Source organism: Schistocerca gregaria, chromosome 8, assembly GCF_023897955.1.
Source record: "Schistocerca gregaria isolate iqSchGreg1 chromosome 8, iqSchGreg1.2, whole genome shotgun sequence".
Classification (NCBI taxonomy): Eukaryota; Metazoa; Arthropoda; class Insecta; order Orthoptera; family Acrididae; genus Schistocerca; species Schistocerca gregaria.
This window is the reverse complement of record NC_064927.1, coordinates 340,377,134-340,391,801: the sequence shown is the minus strand read 5'-3', so window position 1 is coordinate 340,391,801 and position 14,668 is coordinate 340,377,134. Positions and strand designations below refer to the sequence as shown.

At 43.3% G+C, this 14,668-nt stretch overlaps 1 protein-coding gene across 1 annotated transcript in view; it reads right to left on the bottom strand.

Moving 5' to 3' along the window:
* LOC126285385 (lysosome membrane protein 2-like) overlaps positions 1–14,668 on the bottom strand; it is a 330,549-nt gene that overhangs the window by 122,171 nt on the left and 193,710 nt on the right. The window contains exon 3 of the mRNA XM_049984724.1: positions 184–347. Within this exon, the coding sequence (XP_049840681.1) occupies positions 184–347 (164 nt within the window). The remainder of the gene's footprint in view (positions 1–183; positions 348–14,668) is intronic.

Here is a 14,668-nt window from a genome sequence, read left to right as displayed (position 1 = left end):
GCACTTTTAACTGCAGGAACATTAAATATACCCAAACTGCACGGAAATAATCGTAAGGCTGTAGAGTAACTAGAAGAAAACATTCGCCAGAATGTTGGAACAGTGCTGCTTTTATCTTGGACATAGTGTATTACGCATGCAGGCTAGGGAAATCTGAGTAGTTAGAACGTGTCGTCAACTTACCTGAACGCGAAAGGCCCCACTTCGTTGACATGTAGCTTCTCCACACTCCCGGCTTCGAACTCAAGCGCGTTGCTGTAGTTGAAGATGTAGACTCGCACCAGCGGCTGCACCGGGGGATCCACCCACCACTGGAACGTCTGCGTGTCGTTCCTGATCACGAGATTCTGCGCAGACACACGGAAAGAATACCTGTTAGGCAATACAAGGGTGAAGATGCTGCTCCAGACACGTTTACAGACATCACCCAATGACCGTTTGAATGATAGGCGTGGTAAATTTAGCAGTCAATAAGGACCCCTAGTACTTGACAGCTCTGTCCTGTCCGACTTTAGTTACATGTACAAGCATATTTCATTAAATTATACATTGCTGTGTAAAACTCGGGGACGAGATAGATGACGTGAACATTAGCAACTCGGTGGAGAGGAATGAAAGTGCGGTCTCCCCATTGGGCATAGGAACCTGGAAGCCACACGGACCAAATGGGTTATAGCGACGCCACAGGAGGTGGTTGAAGATCGGGAAACGGCAGTGTGTGTCAATCAGCGAAACGTTGCGATGCACTGTGGTGGTGGTCTTCATTGCAACATGACCCGGAAGCAACATTTGAATGCTCTCGCAGGGGGAAGACTCATCGGAAAATTGGAAGAATGACGAAGTGTGGTGAGTGTAACCCTAGAGTTTGGTACTGCTCACACCACTGTTTCACTAGCATTGGGAGCGTTCCGAAACACAGGTACTACTGCCAGAAAGAGAGAAGATTGTCGTCGGAGGTCAATTGCACTAGCAGATGACCGATAAGCTGTGCAAAAAGCAAGAAAAGTCCCACATCAAAAAGCGAGTGCAGTTGCAACGACGTTTAACAGGACTGCAAGGCACGGAGTCTCACTTACCACAGTAGCCGGGCATGGGGGTGTTCTTATTGCCCGACGACCAGTACATTATCATTCATTGACGCCCACACATCAGCGCCACGGCTTGCGATGTTGACAAGCGGATAAGGAGTGATCCAAAAATGGGTGGGTCGCATGCTTTTCTCGGATTAGAGCAGGTTCAGTCTGAGAAGTCATTCTGGGTGTACCCTCGTAGGGCGAGAGGTGGGACGTCGTCATGCATCCAAGAACATTGTCGAACATGATCCTTTTGATGGTCCTAGGGTGATGTGGAGAAGCATAATGTTGCATGGGCGTACTGACGTGCAGATCTTGCTGACGATACTGATCACGCATCCTATTAAAAACCACGTCCCACCTTTTATAATGCCTTGGGGACCACCATAAATTGTGGTTATTTCAGTGTCGTTGTTGTCTTAGGATAAAAGTGTCATTTCTGTTCCTAATACACGGACTGTGGTGATATCGGTACAGTCTCCGAACTGCAGCATTCGTGGCGCTGGGATCGCTGCTACTTGCCGTTAACTCCAAACTTTCGACACACCAGCGCCACTGCCCACAATAATGTCCAACAAAGAAAAAGCCGTCGCAGCCTGTGCATCCTGCGTGTTTACCTTTGTTTTTCTACAAGGTTTTAGCAAGCATAAAATCAGAATCTCTGGGCATATCTGCCTCCTTTCTGAAGCACAAATAAATGAAAATTTTGTCTGTGTGCTCTGTACGTCATTCTGTTGAACAAAGAGGAAGGATTTGAAGCTGGTCGTATGATATTTACGGAAATTATCAGCTGTTATTCTGTCCAGTATTGTAAGCATGAATTTTTCTTACCAGACCACTGGAGCACTGCCCCAAGACGTCTCTTACGTTTCACAAGCTTTGGAATAACTTTGCAGTTCCTGACCATTTCATTTCATTAAACATTTCTCGAAGAGATATCCATTATTTACAGCTGCAATCTTTGATCCCTCAATGCTCTGTCAAACTTTGGGCGTTCAGTAGAATGCCCTATTTTTCCGTTTGTCTTTTTCACCGTATTACGCAGCTGCGCAGTTACTCTTGAGTAGACTTTCCATATACTCCCTAAATCTCTCAGGTTTTCTTCCTTTACTTCTGAAGGCAGTGCCTATAAGCACTGACTTTTGGTAAAACTACTTCCATTCCTCCTGTACTCAGGTCATTCACTAACATTTCGCATTCGTTTGTCTCGCACTGTGTTGAAAGAAGGAAGTTAAATAAGTACATTTACACACGTAATTCAGGAGTATAACTGCTGTCGTCAGGAATGTGACCACAAAATCTCTCGTTGTTGTGTGTTGATAACTGGTAACAAATGAGGCGGCGCTGAATAGAATCTAACACCAAAGAAATTTATGGTGGAATTTAGCTAACAGAGGATCGATGGCAGAAAAGTCTTGTGGCATCAAGGAATAGTCAATTTAGTAATTGGGGTGGAGGGGGGGGGGGGGGGGGAGTGTGAGCGGAAGAAATTTTAGTGGGGAAATCATGGTTTGGGTACAACAAACAGGTTCAAGTTTATGTTGGTTGCACTATTAATAGAAGTGTAACTTTTCTCATGTTTACTTTTATGAACCGAAACTGGAGAAAAGTGAACTGCTCTTCCGTGTAACTCGTGTATCCATATTGTTGTCCTGAACAATGCAAGGGCTGTAACAACGAAAACACAATCTGATAAGGTGAGTCACCCAAATTTAACTTGTGTAACGGTATTTTTAATTAACTTACCGAAAGAAACATTAAAGAAATCTTTCAGTACAGGTACTATTATACGTGACGTCACAATGCGTGACATGCATAGTCCAACACAAAAGCGAAGAGAGTAAAAATATTACATGAAGTACCAATAGAATTTTGAGAGAACAAATAACCAAAATGTTTCTACAAAAATGCCCCGTAAATTTACTTACTCAAGAACTAACTTAAATTTCTGAACACTGAACAACACACATGTGAATGCAACGCTGCCCTGTGAGAATACTGACAAGAATTGTAATCTTAACTGTACTTTACGCATACTTAATCTAATAATTTTCAAACCCGACACCCAGCTATGAATGATTTTACTGTGCCTTACTGTACTGTAACTGCCCGTACTATTTTTTTTTCTGAAATTACCTTTGACTGATTCTTAATACTGCCCAAAGTGATGAACATAAAATATGAAGCGCAACATAAATCAAGATAAATACAAGGAACGTCTAGCGTAAGCGCAATGCAAGGACGTGCGACTACTGGAAGGAGTTCATGTCTGAGCTTCACCAACAGTGTTCCTCTAAGTGCGATGCAGAGACACACACAATCATAAAATACGAAATTCTTTCGGGAGGAGACGATGGTGAAACGAACTTCCTCCATGCCTGAAGAAAAACTAATCTTTAAACAACTGCATTACAGAAAAACGCATTGTCTGACTATTATAGTCATCTTTAAAAAATGATTTTTGTAAGAAATATTTCTCCGATACGAAACTAACCACTGAAAATGATAATGGAGTGCAAGCTATGTGAATAGAAAACTTTACTTATTCTCGTTTGGAAAATGAACTGACCCAAACTAGCAAAGAAGAATGTCATTCAAAACTTTTCGTTAATGAAAGACATAACTACGCGCAAGCAAGCAGTGCAGAACCAACATTATCTGATAATCTTCACTAGTACAAATAATCCTTGCTAAATCGTAATTCACAATTCATCCATCTCTATATCTTTTTCTCTGTGCTCTGGAAGCCATTTCCATCCGCTCAGTAACATAGCAAACATCTGACACTCTAACTTGCTTAGAATGCTTACTGAAACAACAACGCTACTGACAATCAAAGATCACTGTGCCTGTACTCACGAAGGAAACTTCCCATCACAATCCCCTCAGATTTATTGGTAAGATGACTCAATGGATAGCCCGTCAAAAACTGAACACAGAACACAGATCAAGCATAAAAAACAGGAAGATGTACTGAACTGTGGGAAAAAAAAGTCACTTCGTTCGACTGCAAAACGGACGAGCCTTGTTCAAAACCCCCAGTGCCACTTTTTTTTTATTTTTTTTAAAACATTAAGAATTGTCCGCTCATTCTTTGAAATGTTTGTTCTCTTTCGGCAGTCTTGGCAACAGAATATGCACCATATGGTAAGAAAACAGAACGCAGCTTCAAAAACGTTAAAAACGTTTTCTTTGACAGAGCACAGATAAGCTGTGTGATCGTGAAACTGCTGCGTTCATTCGTTGCAGCTTATGGGACACACTATTTTGTCATCATTTCCTTGGGAGTAATCACACTCTCATTCATTCCAACACTTACAACAATAGGGGTCATACTTCACTCACTCATAATGCGAACAAATCAGCTGCGTCGATAAAAGATGCCTATCATACGACACATGTACTTTTACTAATGCCGTGTATGACACACCAGACGTGTTTTCTGGTGGAGGATTCAGTTGACCTTCCCCTTGTCATCAAACGTTTGCGATTCTAATTCGAAAGTCACTTCTTTTTTGGCTGCTAATAGAGTAGCTGTGCAGAATCAACTTTCATTATAGGTCCCTTCCTCATACCTCCCTTTTGCAAACAGACCATACACTAGGACAGTCACAAATTTGAATACAGTGAACAGCGAAGGAAAACAATAAAAGCATAGTGCGAGTGAACTTTGCAAACCAAGAGGCCACGTTTTTTTCGCTTTGCTCTATGTTGCACTTCTTGTCCTTGCACTGTTCACCGTTCCCCTTTTTTCCACAGTTCAGTGCACCTTCTTCCTGTTTTCATGCTCGATCTGAGTTCCGTTTTTGACGGGGGGCTGTCCACTAGGTTCTCTTCCCGTAAAATCTGAGGTCGGTGCGAAGGGCAGTTCTCCTTATCAGAACATCGACTATCGAAAAGTAGGGCTGTGTTTGAACACTACTCGATCTATTCGAACAATTTACGTTACAGTTCGAGAAATCTCGGGTTCTGTTCGATGTTTTGATCTGCCTGCGATCTAGTGGGTTTTGTTGGTACTATCACAACGATCTGTCTTGCAAAGCATTTTTAATACACTGAGGATTTTAGCAATAAAAAATATCTTCCAGGTGCTGGTAACGCGTAACAATGGCAACTAATAAATAAATAAAAGGTTAAAATCATGATTGTGTGTGATTCTTTAGCTTACGCTCGTCCGGCGATATAGTGAGGCTTGATCGTACTATTTCCAAGGTCGGTCATTCCTCACTAATTTCCTCTCGCGATAAAAACTGTAGTCACTTTGTTGCAATACATTCCGCTTGTTCGACGTTTATCTCTCGCTCAGTTCTCAATTGTTTCGTTTGAATGTTGCCGTCTTTTTTTTAAGCTGATAAACATCTGGTAACGTTATTTCTGTTAATATGTGATCAGGGACCGATTTGCTCATTTGAAACTAACTTGGTTAATCATTACCGGCTCTAATAACAAAATAAAAAAACTTACTGGCAGATTAAAACTGTGTGCCGGACGGAGAGTCGAACTCTGTACTTTCGCCTTTCGCTATCAGGTGCTCTACGAACTGTTTCTTTCTTTTTTCGTTGATCTAATTTCGTTCAATATTGCTCGTTGAATTTGTTCGGGGCGGACATCTGATGACAGTTGTTCGTTGATCCGCTCACTCCGTTTTTTTTATTACAGAGGGTAGCTCACCTTCTCACAAATAAGCACTTCTGCGAATCTTAATCTGCCAGGAAGTTTCATATCAGCGCACACTACGCTGCAGAGAAAAAATCTCATCCTGGAATAAAGTAAAATATTATGCTGGGTTCACTCGAGCAGAATTTTTTTTACGTTTACTTAAAAACCGGCATAAATGTTTTCATATACATACTGGAAGTTACTGCATGAGACATCGTACTGCAGATTTAAACAAGCATAGTAAGAGTTTGTGCAGTAATAGGCTCTTGGTTCTGAGCACTGTGGGACTTAACTTCTCAGGTCATCAGTCCCCTAGAACTTAGAGCTACTTAAACCTAACTAACTTAAGGACATCACACACATCCATGCTCGAGGCCGGATTCGAACTTGCGGTTTCAGACTGTAGCACCTAGAGCCGCTCGGCCACTCCGGCCGGCAGAGTAGTAGGATTTTATGCTGTTTCCTCCACTGTTTCACGAAGGTGTAAAAATTATGCAGTCATAGTTTATTGTTATGCAAGTTCGTAGTTTTTTGCATTTCCCTTGCACACGCGTCACGTGAGTCAAATGTCACGTGATAGTCCGAACAAGTTCGATACTGTATCTGACGCTGCGGCGTACCGGAGAATCTCGATCCCGTTCGAACTCTAGTATCGTTTGAGGAATGTCCAGTATACACACATGAAATATGACACATCGAATGAAAACAGGGCTTACGTCACTTTCCTAGAATACGAAAAATAAACTAGAAATCCTATAGAGATCCTTGCAGAACGCGATGGCCTAGCGGAGAGTTATATCAAACGGCACTTCAGACTGAAAACGGTAGCAGCAAGAACAGTAGCAACAACGTAGAATGTATTCAGAGGTATAAGCAGCAACATTGAGAGCACATCGGTAAAACTGGGGAGGAAGATACGACGGGAATGGAGTAATGTAATATCTGGAAAACCTCACAGTTTGAGAAGCACCTGTTGCTAGTTGTCACTCTGTCGGAGTCACTGTGTGCGATACGGCAGACAGCGGATATGTTTACGATCTTTGAAAGTGGTGACAGCTACGGCGACGCGCTGTTTCGAAAGAGTGACGCTTCGTCCTCGCTCAGTGGCACAATCTCGTACAGAGTCCAGGAACTGTGGCGATGGCCCCTGCCCCGACCCTGATGACGTACAGCTGCCGTTACGGGGCTTATCGGGGACACACTCTCAGCCACAGCTGGGAAGGCACCTTAATCTCCCTGTGGGCCTCGGTCACCCTCGCGCTTATCAGAAACTCAATTTTTTTTTCTGCTTACCAATATGGACTTCGATAGTCTCTTCCTGTCCCTTCTTGCTCTTGTGATTACAAAATGGTTCAAATGGCCCTGAGCACTATGGGACTTAACGTCTGAGGTCATCAGTCCCCTAGAACTTAGAATCTAACTAACCTAAGGCAGGATTCGAAACTGCGCCCGTAGCTGTCGCGCGGTTTCAGACTGTAGCGCCTAGAACCGCTAGGCCACTCCGGCCGGCTTGTGATTGCAAGAACGCAGTACAACATTCTATTTCAATTAGAGTAACAGAACGCGAAAAAAGGAAACAATTTATAGAGGAACGAAGGAATCCGTTCCTTTAACTTTGTTAATGTACGTCAAGGTGTTGGAAATTCTGCGCTAGAAAGAGAATTCAACACGAGCATAGCTTCTGACTACAGCTGCAATATCCGTTGAAGACAAAATAAGCACAGCAGACAATCAGCCATAGGGCGCTTCACGCTAATAACGCTTAACAACACCTCGATATTGGTAATGTTAGGAAGTTCGTTCCGGCAAGCCGTAAGCAGCGAAAGCCTCTCACTGGTTTGTTTACCATTGTTGTCGATAAATTAGTGCTTGTCATTGGTGATTAGATCTCCTGGAGCTGTTCTATTACGAGGGTGCTGATTGCCACCATGTTTCAGCTGACGTTCAAAATGGTCCCAAAGATTTTCTATTTAAGCTGAACTGACGCGCCAGTCTAAGTGCGACAGTGTGCCAAAAACTTAGCTTGTTAACACGACTATGCTGCGTTCATCATAAGAATAACTTGATGTAAACATTACACCATGTGTTGTTCTGCGTTTGATTTAATCTCGTTGGGTTTCGTTTCACGTGGATCGGAAGGAAAGCTTTGTCCAGTACAGTCAAGTACGATCATAAGGATACGCTTTATGCTGTGTTACGCGCACATAGATAATGGGGGACAACAGCTTTACCGGCTCATTTAACTAGGACAGCACTTGCCAGCCAGCTGGTCCATCTAACATGCAATGATGTGAGCAGTTGCAGATCAAATGGTTCAAATGGCTCTGAGCACTATGCGACTTAACTTCTGAGGTCATCATTCGCCTAGAACTTAGAACTAATTAAACCTAACTAACCTAAGGACATCACACACATGCACGCCCGAGGCAGGATTCGAACCTGCGACCGTAGCGGTCGCTCGGTTCCAGACTATAGCGCCTAGAACCGCACGGCCACTCCGGCCGGCGTTGCAGTTCAGACGCAAAAAGAGACTAAAAGAGAAACAATATAGTTTCGATTGTCATTTAATTTTTAGAGAGAATAAAATAAGAATCGACGAAACTCCACGCTTCATAGGTGACCAGGCGGAAGGCTCTCGTTCTCACGTGACATAGTATTCAAATCACAAACAAGGGCGATGAAAATTCTTACTTAAACACAAGATAATTTTTATGATCGGGCTGTGTGTGGTGCAAAATCACACTGCACGGATCTCACCGCATTGTTGAATACCGACTACAGAAACTCGTCTCGTAATCTCTTAGCTCCTTCCTTATCCGAATCCGAAAAACACATTTCAGTTCTGGAACTGTCATCTACTACGTTGATAACGAGTAGATCAACAACAGAATCCACGGAGCTACCCAGGCCCCGCATTTCCTCCTCCTCTTTTCAACGTGGCGTTCTATATACCACGAGCATTCAACAGTGACGTGTGAAGAAGCTGTGCGCGTTAGTTCCAGTATATCTGGCAAAACAAAGGTCTCGTGAAAGCGACAAATCCCCTAACTTGGCTCCAGATCAGTTCTGTTGGGTTTATAATGTAATGATACAGCGACAAACGTAAAAATGCAGCATTTGTACGGTGTGCTCGATGCTGTGAAAATGATTGTTTTTCATGTTTCTGCGACACTTCTCACTCTGGTTCGTGTGAGACTACATCTGTGGTACAAAACAATGGACATAGTCCAAAGAAAGAGTATTTGGTTTTTTATTTTTGTCCTAAAATTAAATCTTTCATAAGATGATAACTAGGAATTTATATGTGAAATGAAAGCAGGACCTTCGCGTGGTACATGTAATTAGAAACAAGACGTGCATTATTCAGAAATAATGATGGTGGAAAGTTTAACTATCTACTACGGTACTGATTCCCCCATACATCCAACGGGTATTGGTAATTTATCTACATTAGATACAGTTCCTCGAAAACATCAAAACCTTTTTTACTGCAAATTCATGAAAAACTTTAAGAACGACCTATTTCGCGGCACTTTTTAACCGTGTCCCACACAAGTTTTTCACTTCGGAGCAGGAAACAACCTCAGCCATTTTCATATTGCGTACTAACAGCTCGACAATCAGAGCACAACCGCATGGAAACTGACTACACGAATTTTGAAATAAAAACTACATAGCTAAAGCATGATTAATAAAAACGTTGATGGCTGATAATATATTAGAATATCTTTAAATTTTCATTTAATGTAGCTCAGTAATAAGATATGTAAGACATCTTACACATAAGTAGGACCTACTTCCAAGAGCGTAATACCACCAGTGTACATGTTACGGCTTCTGACCCATCATCACGTTTGTGTTTCCGTTTGTTTACGTCAGGTTTATTCGCAAGATGAACAGAGTATGATAATCGTGGAGGACGGAGATGTTCACAACATACTCGCCATGAATATCTAGAAGGGGCAACGCTCGGTCAAGGTGAAAAAAAAAAGTTCAAATGTGTTAATTCCTAATGGATCAAACTGCCGAGGTCATCGGTCCTTAAGACTTACACACTACTTTAAACTAACTTATGCTAAGAACTCCCCCCCCCCCCCCCACACACACACACACACACACACACACATGCCCGAGGACTCGAACCTCCGGCGGCAGCAGCCACGCAATCCGTGACATGGCGCCTACGCGCGTTGACTGAGAATGTGAGTAAACACAGTTCTTGTTCAGGGTACGAGTGAGTCTAAGCCAAGGGAAAAAAACACCGCCAAAAATTACACACTCACCTCCGGCCTGAACAACATCCTTTACACGCTACGGCTTAAACATCGAGTCGTGGAGTAGGTGTCCTCGACGCCTTGCAGAATTTTTAAAAAAAGAGAGGCAAAATCGTGAACTCTTTGACAGCTTTACTCGCGTTAAGTCAGCTACTGTCCAGTTCCTGTGTTGTTTGGCCCAATGATACAGGTCTATGCGGATAAAGAAAATGGTGAACGCAGCCGCAAGATCTTTACCCGCGTCCTGAAGAGTTCTTTATGCGTATCCGCAACAGCATCTGTAGATATTAAAGTGTCTTACAAAGCAATTTAAACCCTCACTGCTTTGACAAAAGCAGTGGCGGTTTCAATTGCTGCAGGGTGGTGCAGTTGGAAGTAGCCCGTCTACCCCTTTGAATGCGGACGCAATACTTCTACTACTTCCGCCAGAAGTTAGACGTTTCTCTTTTCGGTCGGCAAAATTACTTTCTCGATCGATGGAAGTATTGAAACTGTGGAAACAAATGTGGAAACAGGTTTGATTCAGGAAACTAGCGAAATTTTGGGGCTCTCGTGTCCGGATAGAGGACTACCAGCAAAGAGATCAATACAACGTCTGCAAAAAAAAAAAAATTGGCGCACCTACGGATCTGTGTAAAATGTAAAACGACAAAGAATTCCTCCAGTTCGCACACCGTAAGTTATTGCAGACATTCGCCGAAGAATTATTCAGTCCATAAAAGTCTACACGTAAATTGGCCCAACAGTTGCATGTCAGTAGGAGATGCCTGCAGCTATTGAAAGGTTTTAATGTGAAGCCATTTCGTATGACGGTTGTACAACGATTACGGGAGGATGACAGAAACTCCTAGATAACTGCACGTGGCTTTTGAATAACATGAACGATGGTTTGTTGAAACACTGTCCACTAGATCATGGGCCGTGAATCATGGTTTCTTTTTTCCGGTCATTTGAATTCACAGAACACGAGGGAGTGCGTAACGGATTGTGTGCCAGCGACACCTCCATGATGAAAAAATCTGCGTTCGGTGCTGTGTAACGGCAACGCGCATCGTTGGACCGATGACTTTTTACATTGTCGTCAACAGTTGCATACCTGGAAATTTTTGAACTGTTTTGTACTCAACTCATTGAATATGAAAGACAATATTGCTTCTTCAAGAAAGATGGAGCATAATGCCTCACCTCCCTATGGTATCATTGGAATGAGTCCGGACCGTCAGTTAACATTTACGGCCACAACGTTTGCCGGATCTAACAGCATCTGATTTTTCCCTGTGAGGACACTTGAAGAGGAAAGTCTATGAAATAAAGCTACTCACAATACAGGAAATGAAAGACAACGTCAGCCTTGAAGGTGTCGCCATCGGTCACCTAACTTTACAGTGGGTGTATCTGAATTTGCTCAGACGCGCACAGTTGTACATTGATGTTAGAGGGGGGTCACTTTCACTATCTTCTACAAATGTACTTTTCACTTCATTTTTCATTGTAAATTAATGATAATCGAATTTCATCTCTTCACTTATATAATTTCACTGCATTTCCTCTCTACTTACAGTTGATATAAGGGAAATGATTTTATACAATGTACATATAAGATTAAATCTTGAAGTCCGTGTTTTTCAACCAGTTAATTAAGCTGGGTGTGAGAGTGAACAAGCCATCGGGAATTCCAGTGTACGAAGAAAGTGGACAGCTTTGGACTAAATGTTCATTTGTCTGCTCTTCTTGATTACATCCACACATTGGTGAACTGATTCAGCCCCATTTGTTCCTGAACTAGCTACAACAACCATGTTCAGTCCTTAACCTGTTGAGGCAGCACCAAAGCTTCCTCGGTAGGTCAAAATCTTTCGGCTTCTTTGTGGGATCAAGGTGAGGGGCTCTTGTTCCCAATGCTTTTGTTGACCATTCATGCCTCTAGCTTTCATTTAGATCAAAACCATCCGTAATGAGTTGCCCTGCAGTAACACTTGCTGGTCTTCTTGATCTCAATCGTTGCTGTGGCGGATTATATAATTCCTGGTGCAGTGGTATAGAAGGTATCCGTTGTCGAGATACGATAGTTGAAGTCAAACTAAATGTAGTACGTAAAATTCATTGTAACATGAACTGAATACGCAGAAACGGTTTAAATTGAATCAAATAAATAAAAAAAATCATTCTTAGGATTAAATTGGAAATATGTTTTCAAACTCCAGCTTCATTCGTCTTTTGTGACCATTAAAAGGCGTTTTCTGTCCGACTTTTTGTGTGTGCCACTTATGTCTCAAACTATTGTGCGAATCTGTTCAAATTTTTCAAGGAAGGAAGGTAAATGCACGAATCACAAAAGTTTTGCATCACCCCGGTTTCCAGTATTCCTGAAGATAGATGTTGACTGTGGATATTGTATCACAGACACAGTCCCTTTGACTATTCAGCGATGTCACTAAACCCGCCCAAGATGTAGACAATCAGGCATGAGCAGCGCCTGTTAGACGGAGGGGGTACAACAGCTGATCAGTTCCAGTCATTCCTCCAGGAAGGAGGTACACGGCTCGTGTTGTCTGTAGTTCAACCACGGCCAATACCGCAGTTCGATCGCGTCCGCATTGTTACCTTGTGCAGGGAGGGCTCTCAGTAAGCGAAATGTACAGACGTCTCTGAGTGAGCCAAAGCGATGTTTTTCGGACACGGAGGAGATACAGAGAGACAGGAACTGTCGATGACATTCCCCGCTCAGGCCACCGAAGGGTTACTTGTGCAATGGATGACTGCTACCTGGGATCTCTGGAGGTACTGAAATTCTCCTTTCGAGGAACGCTATTGAGAATCAACATTTGAAGCTGGGCTAGAAGGAATCCTGACAGCAACGCAACCATGCTGAATAATGCTTTTCGCGCGGTCACATGACGTCGTGTTACGACTCAAACTGTACGCAATACGCTGCATGATGCGCAATTTCACTCCCGACGTCCAATGCGAGGTCCACCTTTGCAACCATGTCACCATGCAGCGCGGTACAGATTGGCCCAACAATATGCCGCATGGACCGCTCAGGATTAGCAACACGTTCTCTTCACCGATGAGAGTTGCGTATGCCTTCTACCAGACAATCATCGGAGACTTGTTTGGAGGCAACCCGGTCAGGCTGATCGCCTTTGACACACTGTTCAGTGAGTGCAGCAAGGTAGAGGTGCCCTGCTGCTTTGGGGTAGCATTATGTGCGGCCGGCATACGCCGCTGGTGGTCACGAAAGGCGCCGTAACGGCTGTTCAATACGTGAATGTCATCCTCCGACCGATAGTTCAAGCATATCGGCAGCATATTGGCATATTTTCTCCCTTTTTGTTCTTTATTGTTCGTTCTATATTTTCGGGGTAGGCGCCCCATGACGCCTACTCAAGTTCATCGTTGATCCATTAACTCAGTTTTTTTATTACAGAGGGCAGCTAACCCTCTGACCAAACACGCTGAACTACCGTTCCAGCATAACAACTAAGCCACCGAACAATTTGTGTGTACTTGGATAAAACGACAATTTTCACTAAGAGTTCAGTTTCGTGGAATGAGGCTGTCCTTGCTCTCAACAGTGGGTAAGCATATCTCGGACTTAATGTTAACTTCACAGCGCACTATATCATTAAGTTAGTGAATTTGTGCGTCGATGTGGTGGCAATTTGTCAGTACAGTGCAATCACTTTTTTTCATCTTTTCATTCTTTGGAACACACAAAAAAAACTTTTCACTAGTTTTTATAGATGTATTGGTACAGTATGATACTACACACCATTTTCGATACGTAAATTCCTAAATAAGACATCACTGTGGATTAGCGTTATGACAGTAAGAGCTGCGAGCTAGCCAGTGACGTTACAGACATCGCATGACTGAAATGAAGCGTTTTGGCGGACTTTCAAATTATTTGAATTTCATTTCAGTTTTTTTATAAAAGAATACAAACATTTCAGAGGCAAAAATCACGTTAGGAGCGTAAAACGACAATTGTGATTCTTGAGTTTCTCCCGGCGTATTTGATAATCAAAATATCCACGGGTGTACTGCCGGTCTATAGTGTCCAACGGGCACAATATTTCGGCGATCAGACATGTCGCCATCATCAGGTGAACTGACGGACTGAGCTCCTGTGAACGTGCCGGCACGGAGATCCGTACGCTATGGGTGCTCAGGGGGAACTGGGTTCGGTCACGGCGGCGGCCGATTTAAATACCCTCCGCCCGCGGCGCGCTCCCTCCGCCGTCCGCGCCCCGCGCCACGGTCTCGCGGTGGAACAGATTGCGACGGCGTCTGAGATGACGTCGGTGTGATGGCTCTGTCCACCGTGGTCGTCACAACTATGCGTTTGCTCGATTTACTCTTGATTAACCCAATCGCTGGTTCCCAAGCCTTGCTAAGAGTATATCCACAGTCACGGTTTATGAGGTCGTCAGTGGTGCGAATTTCGATGGCCTCTCTAACAACGCTGTCCCAGTATCTCGACGTCTGTACCAGAATCGTTTCTGGGTTTGAACCGCGCCTGCCTGTGAACTTGTCACAGCAGATCGCCGGTAAGAAAGTCTAACAGAAACCTACCATACTGCGACTCGACTCGCACCAGGCTGCATACAACGTAACTATTCTAAAGATCGGGGAAAGGTCTCAATTTTGAATGAAAGG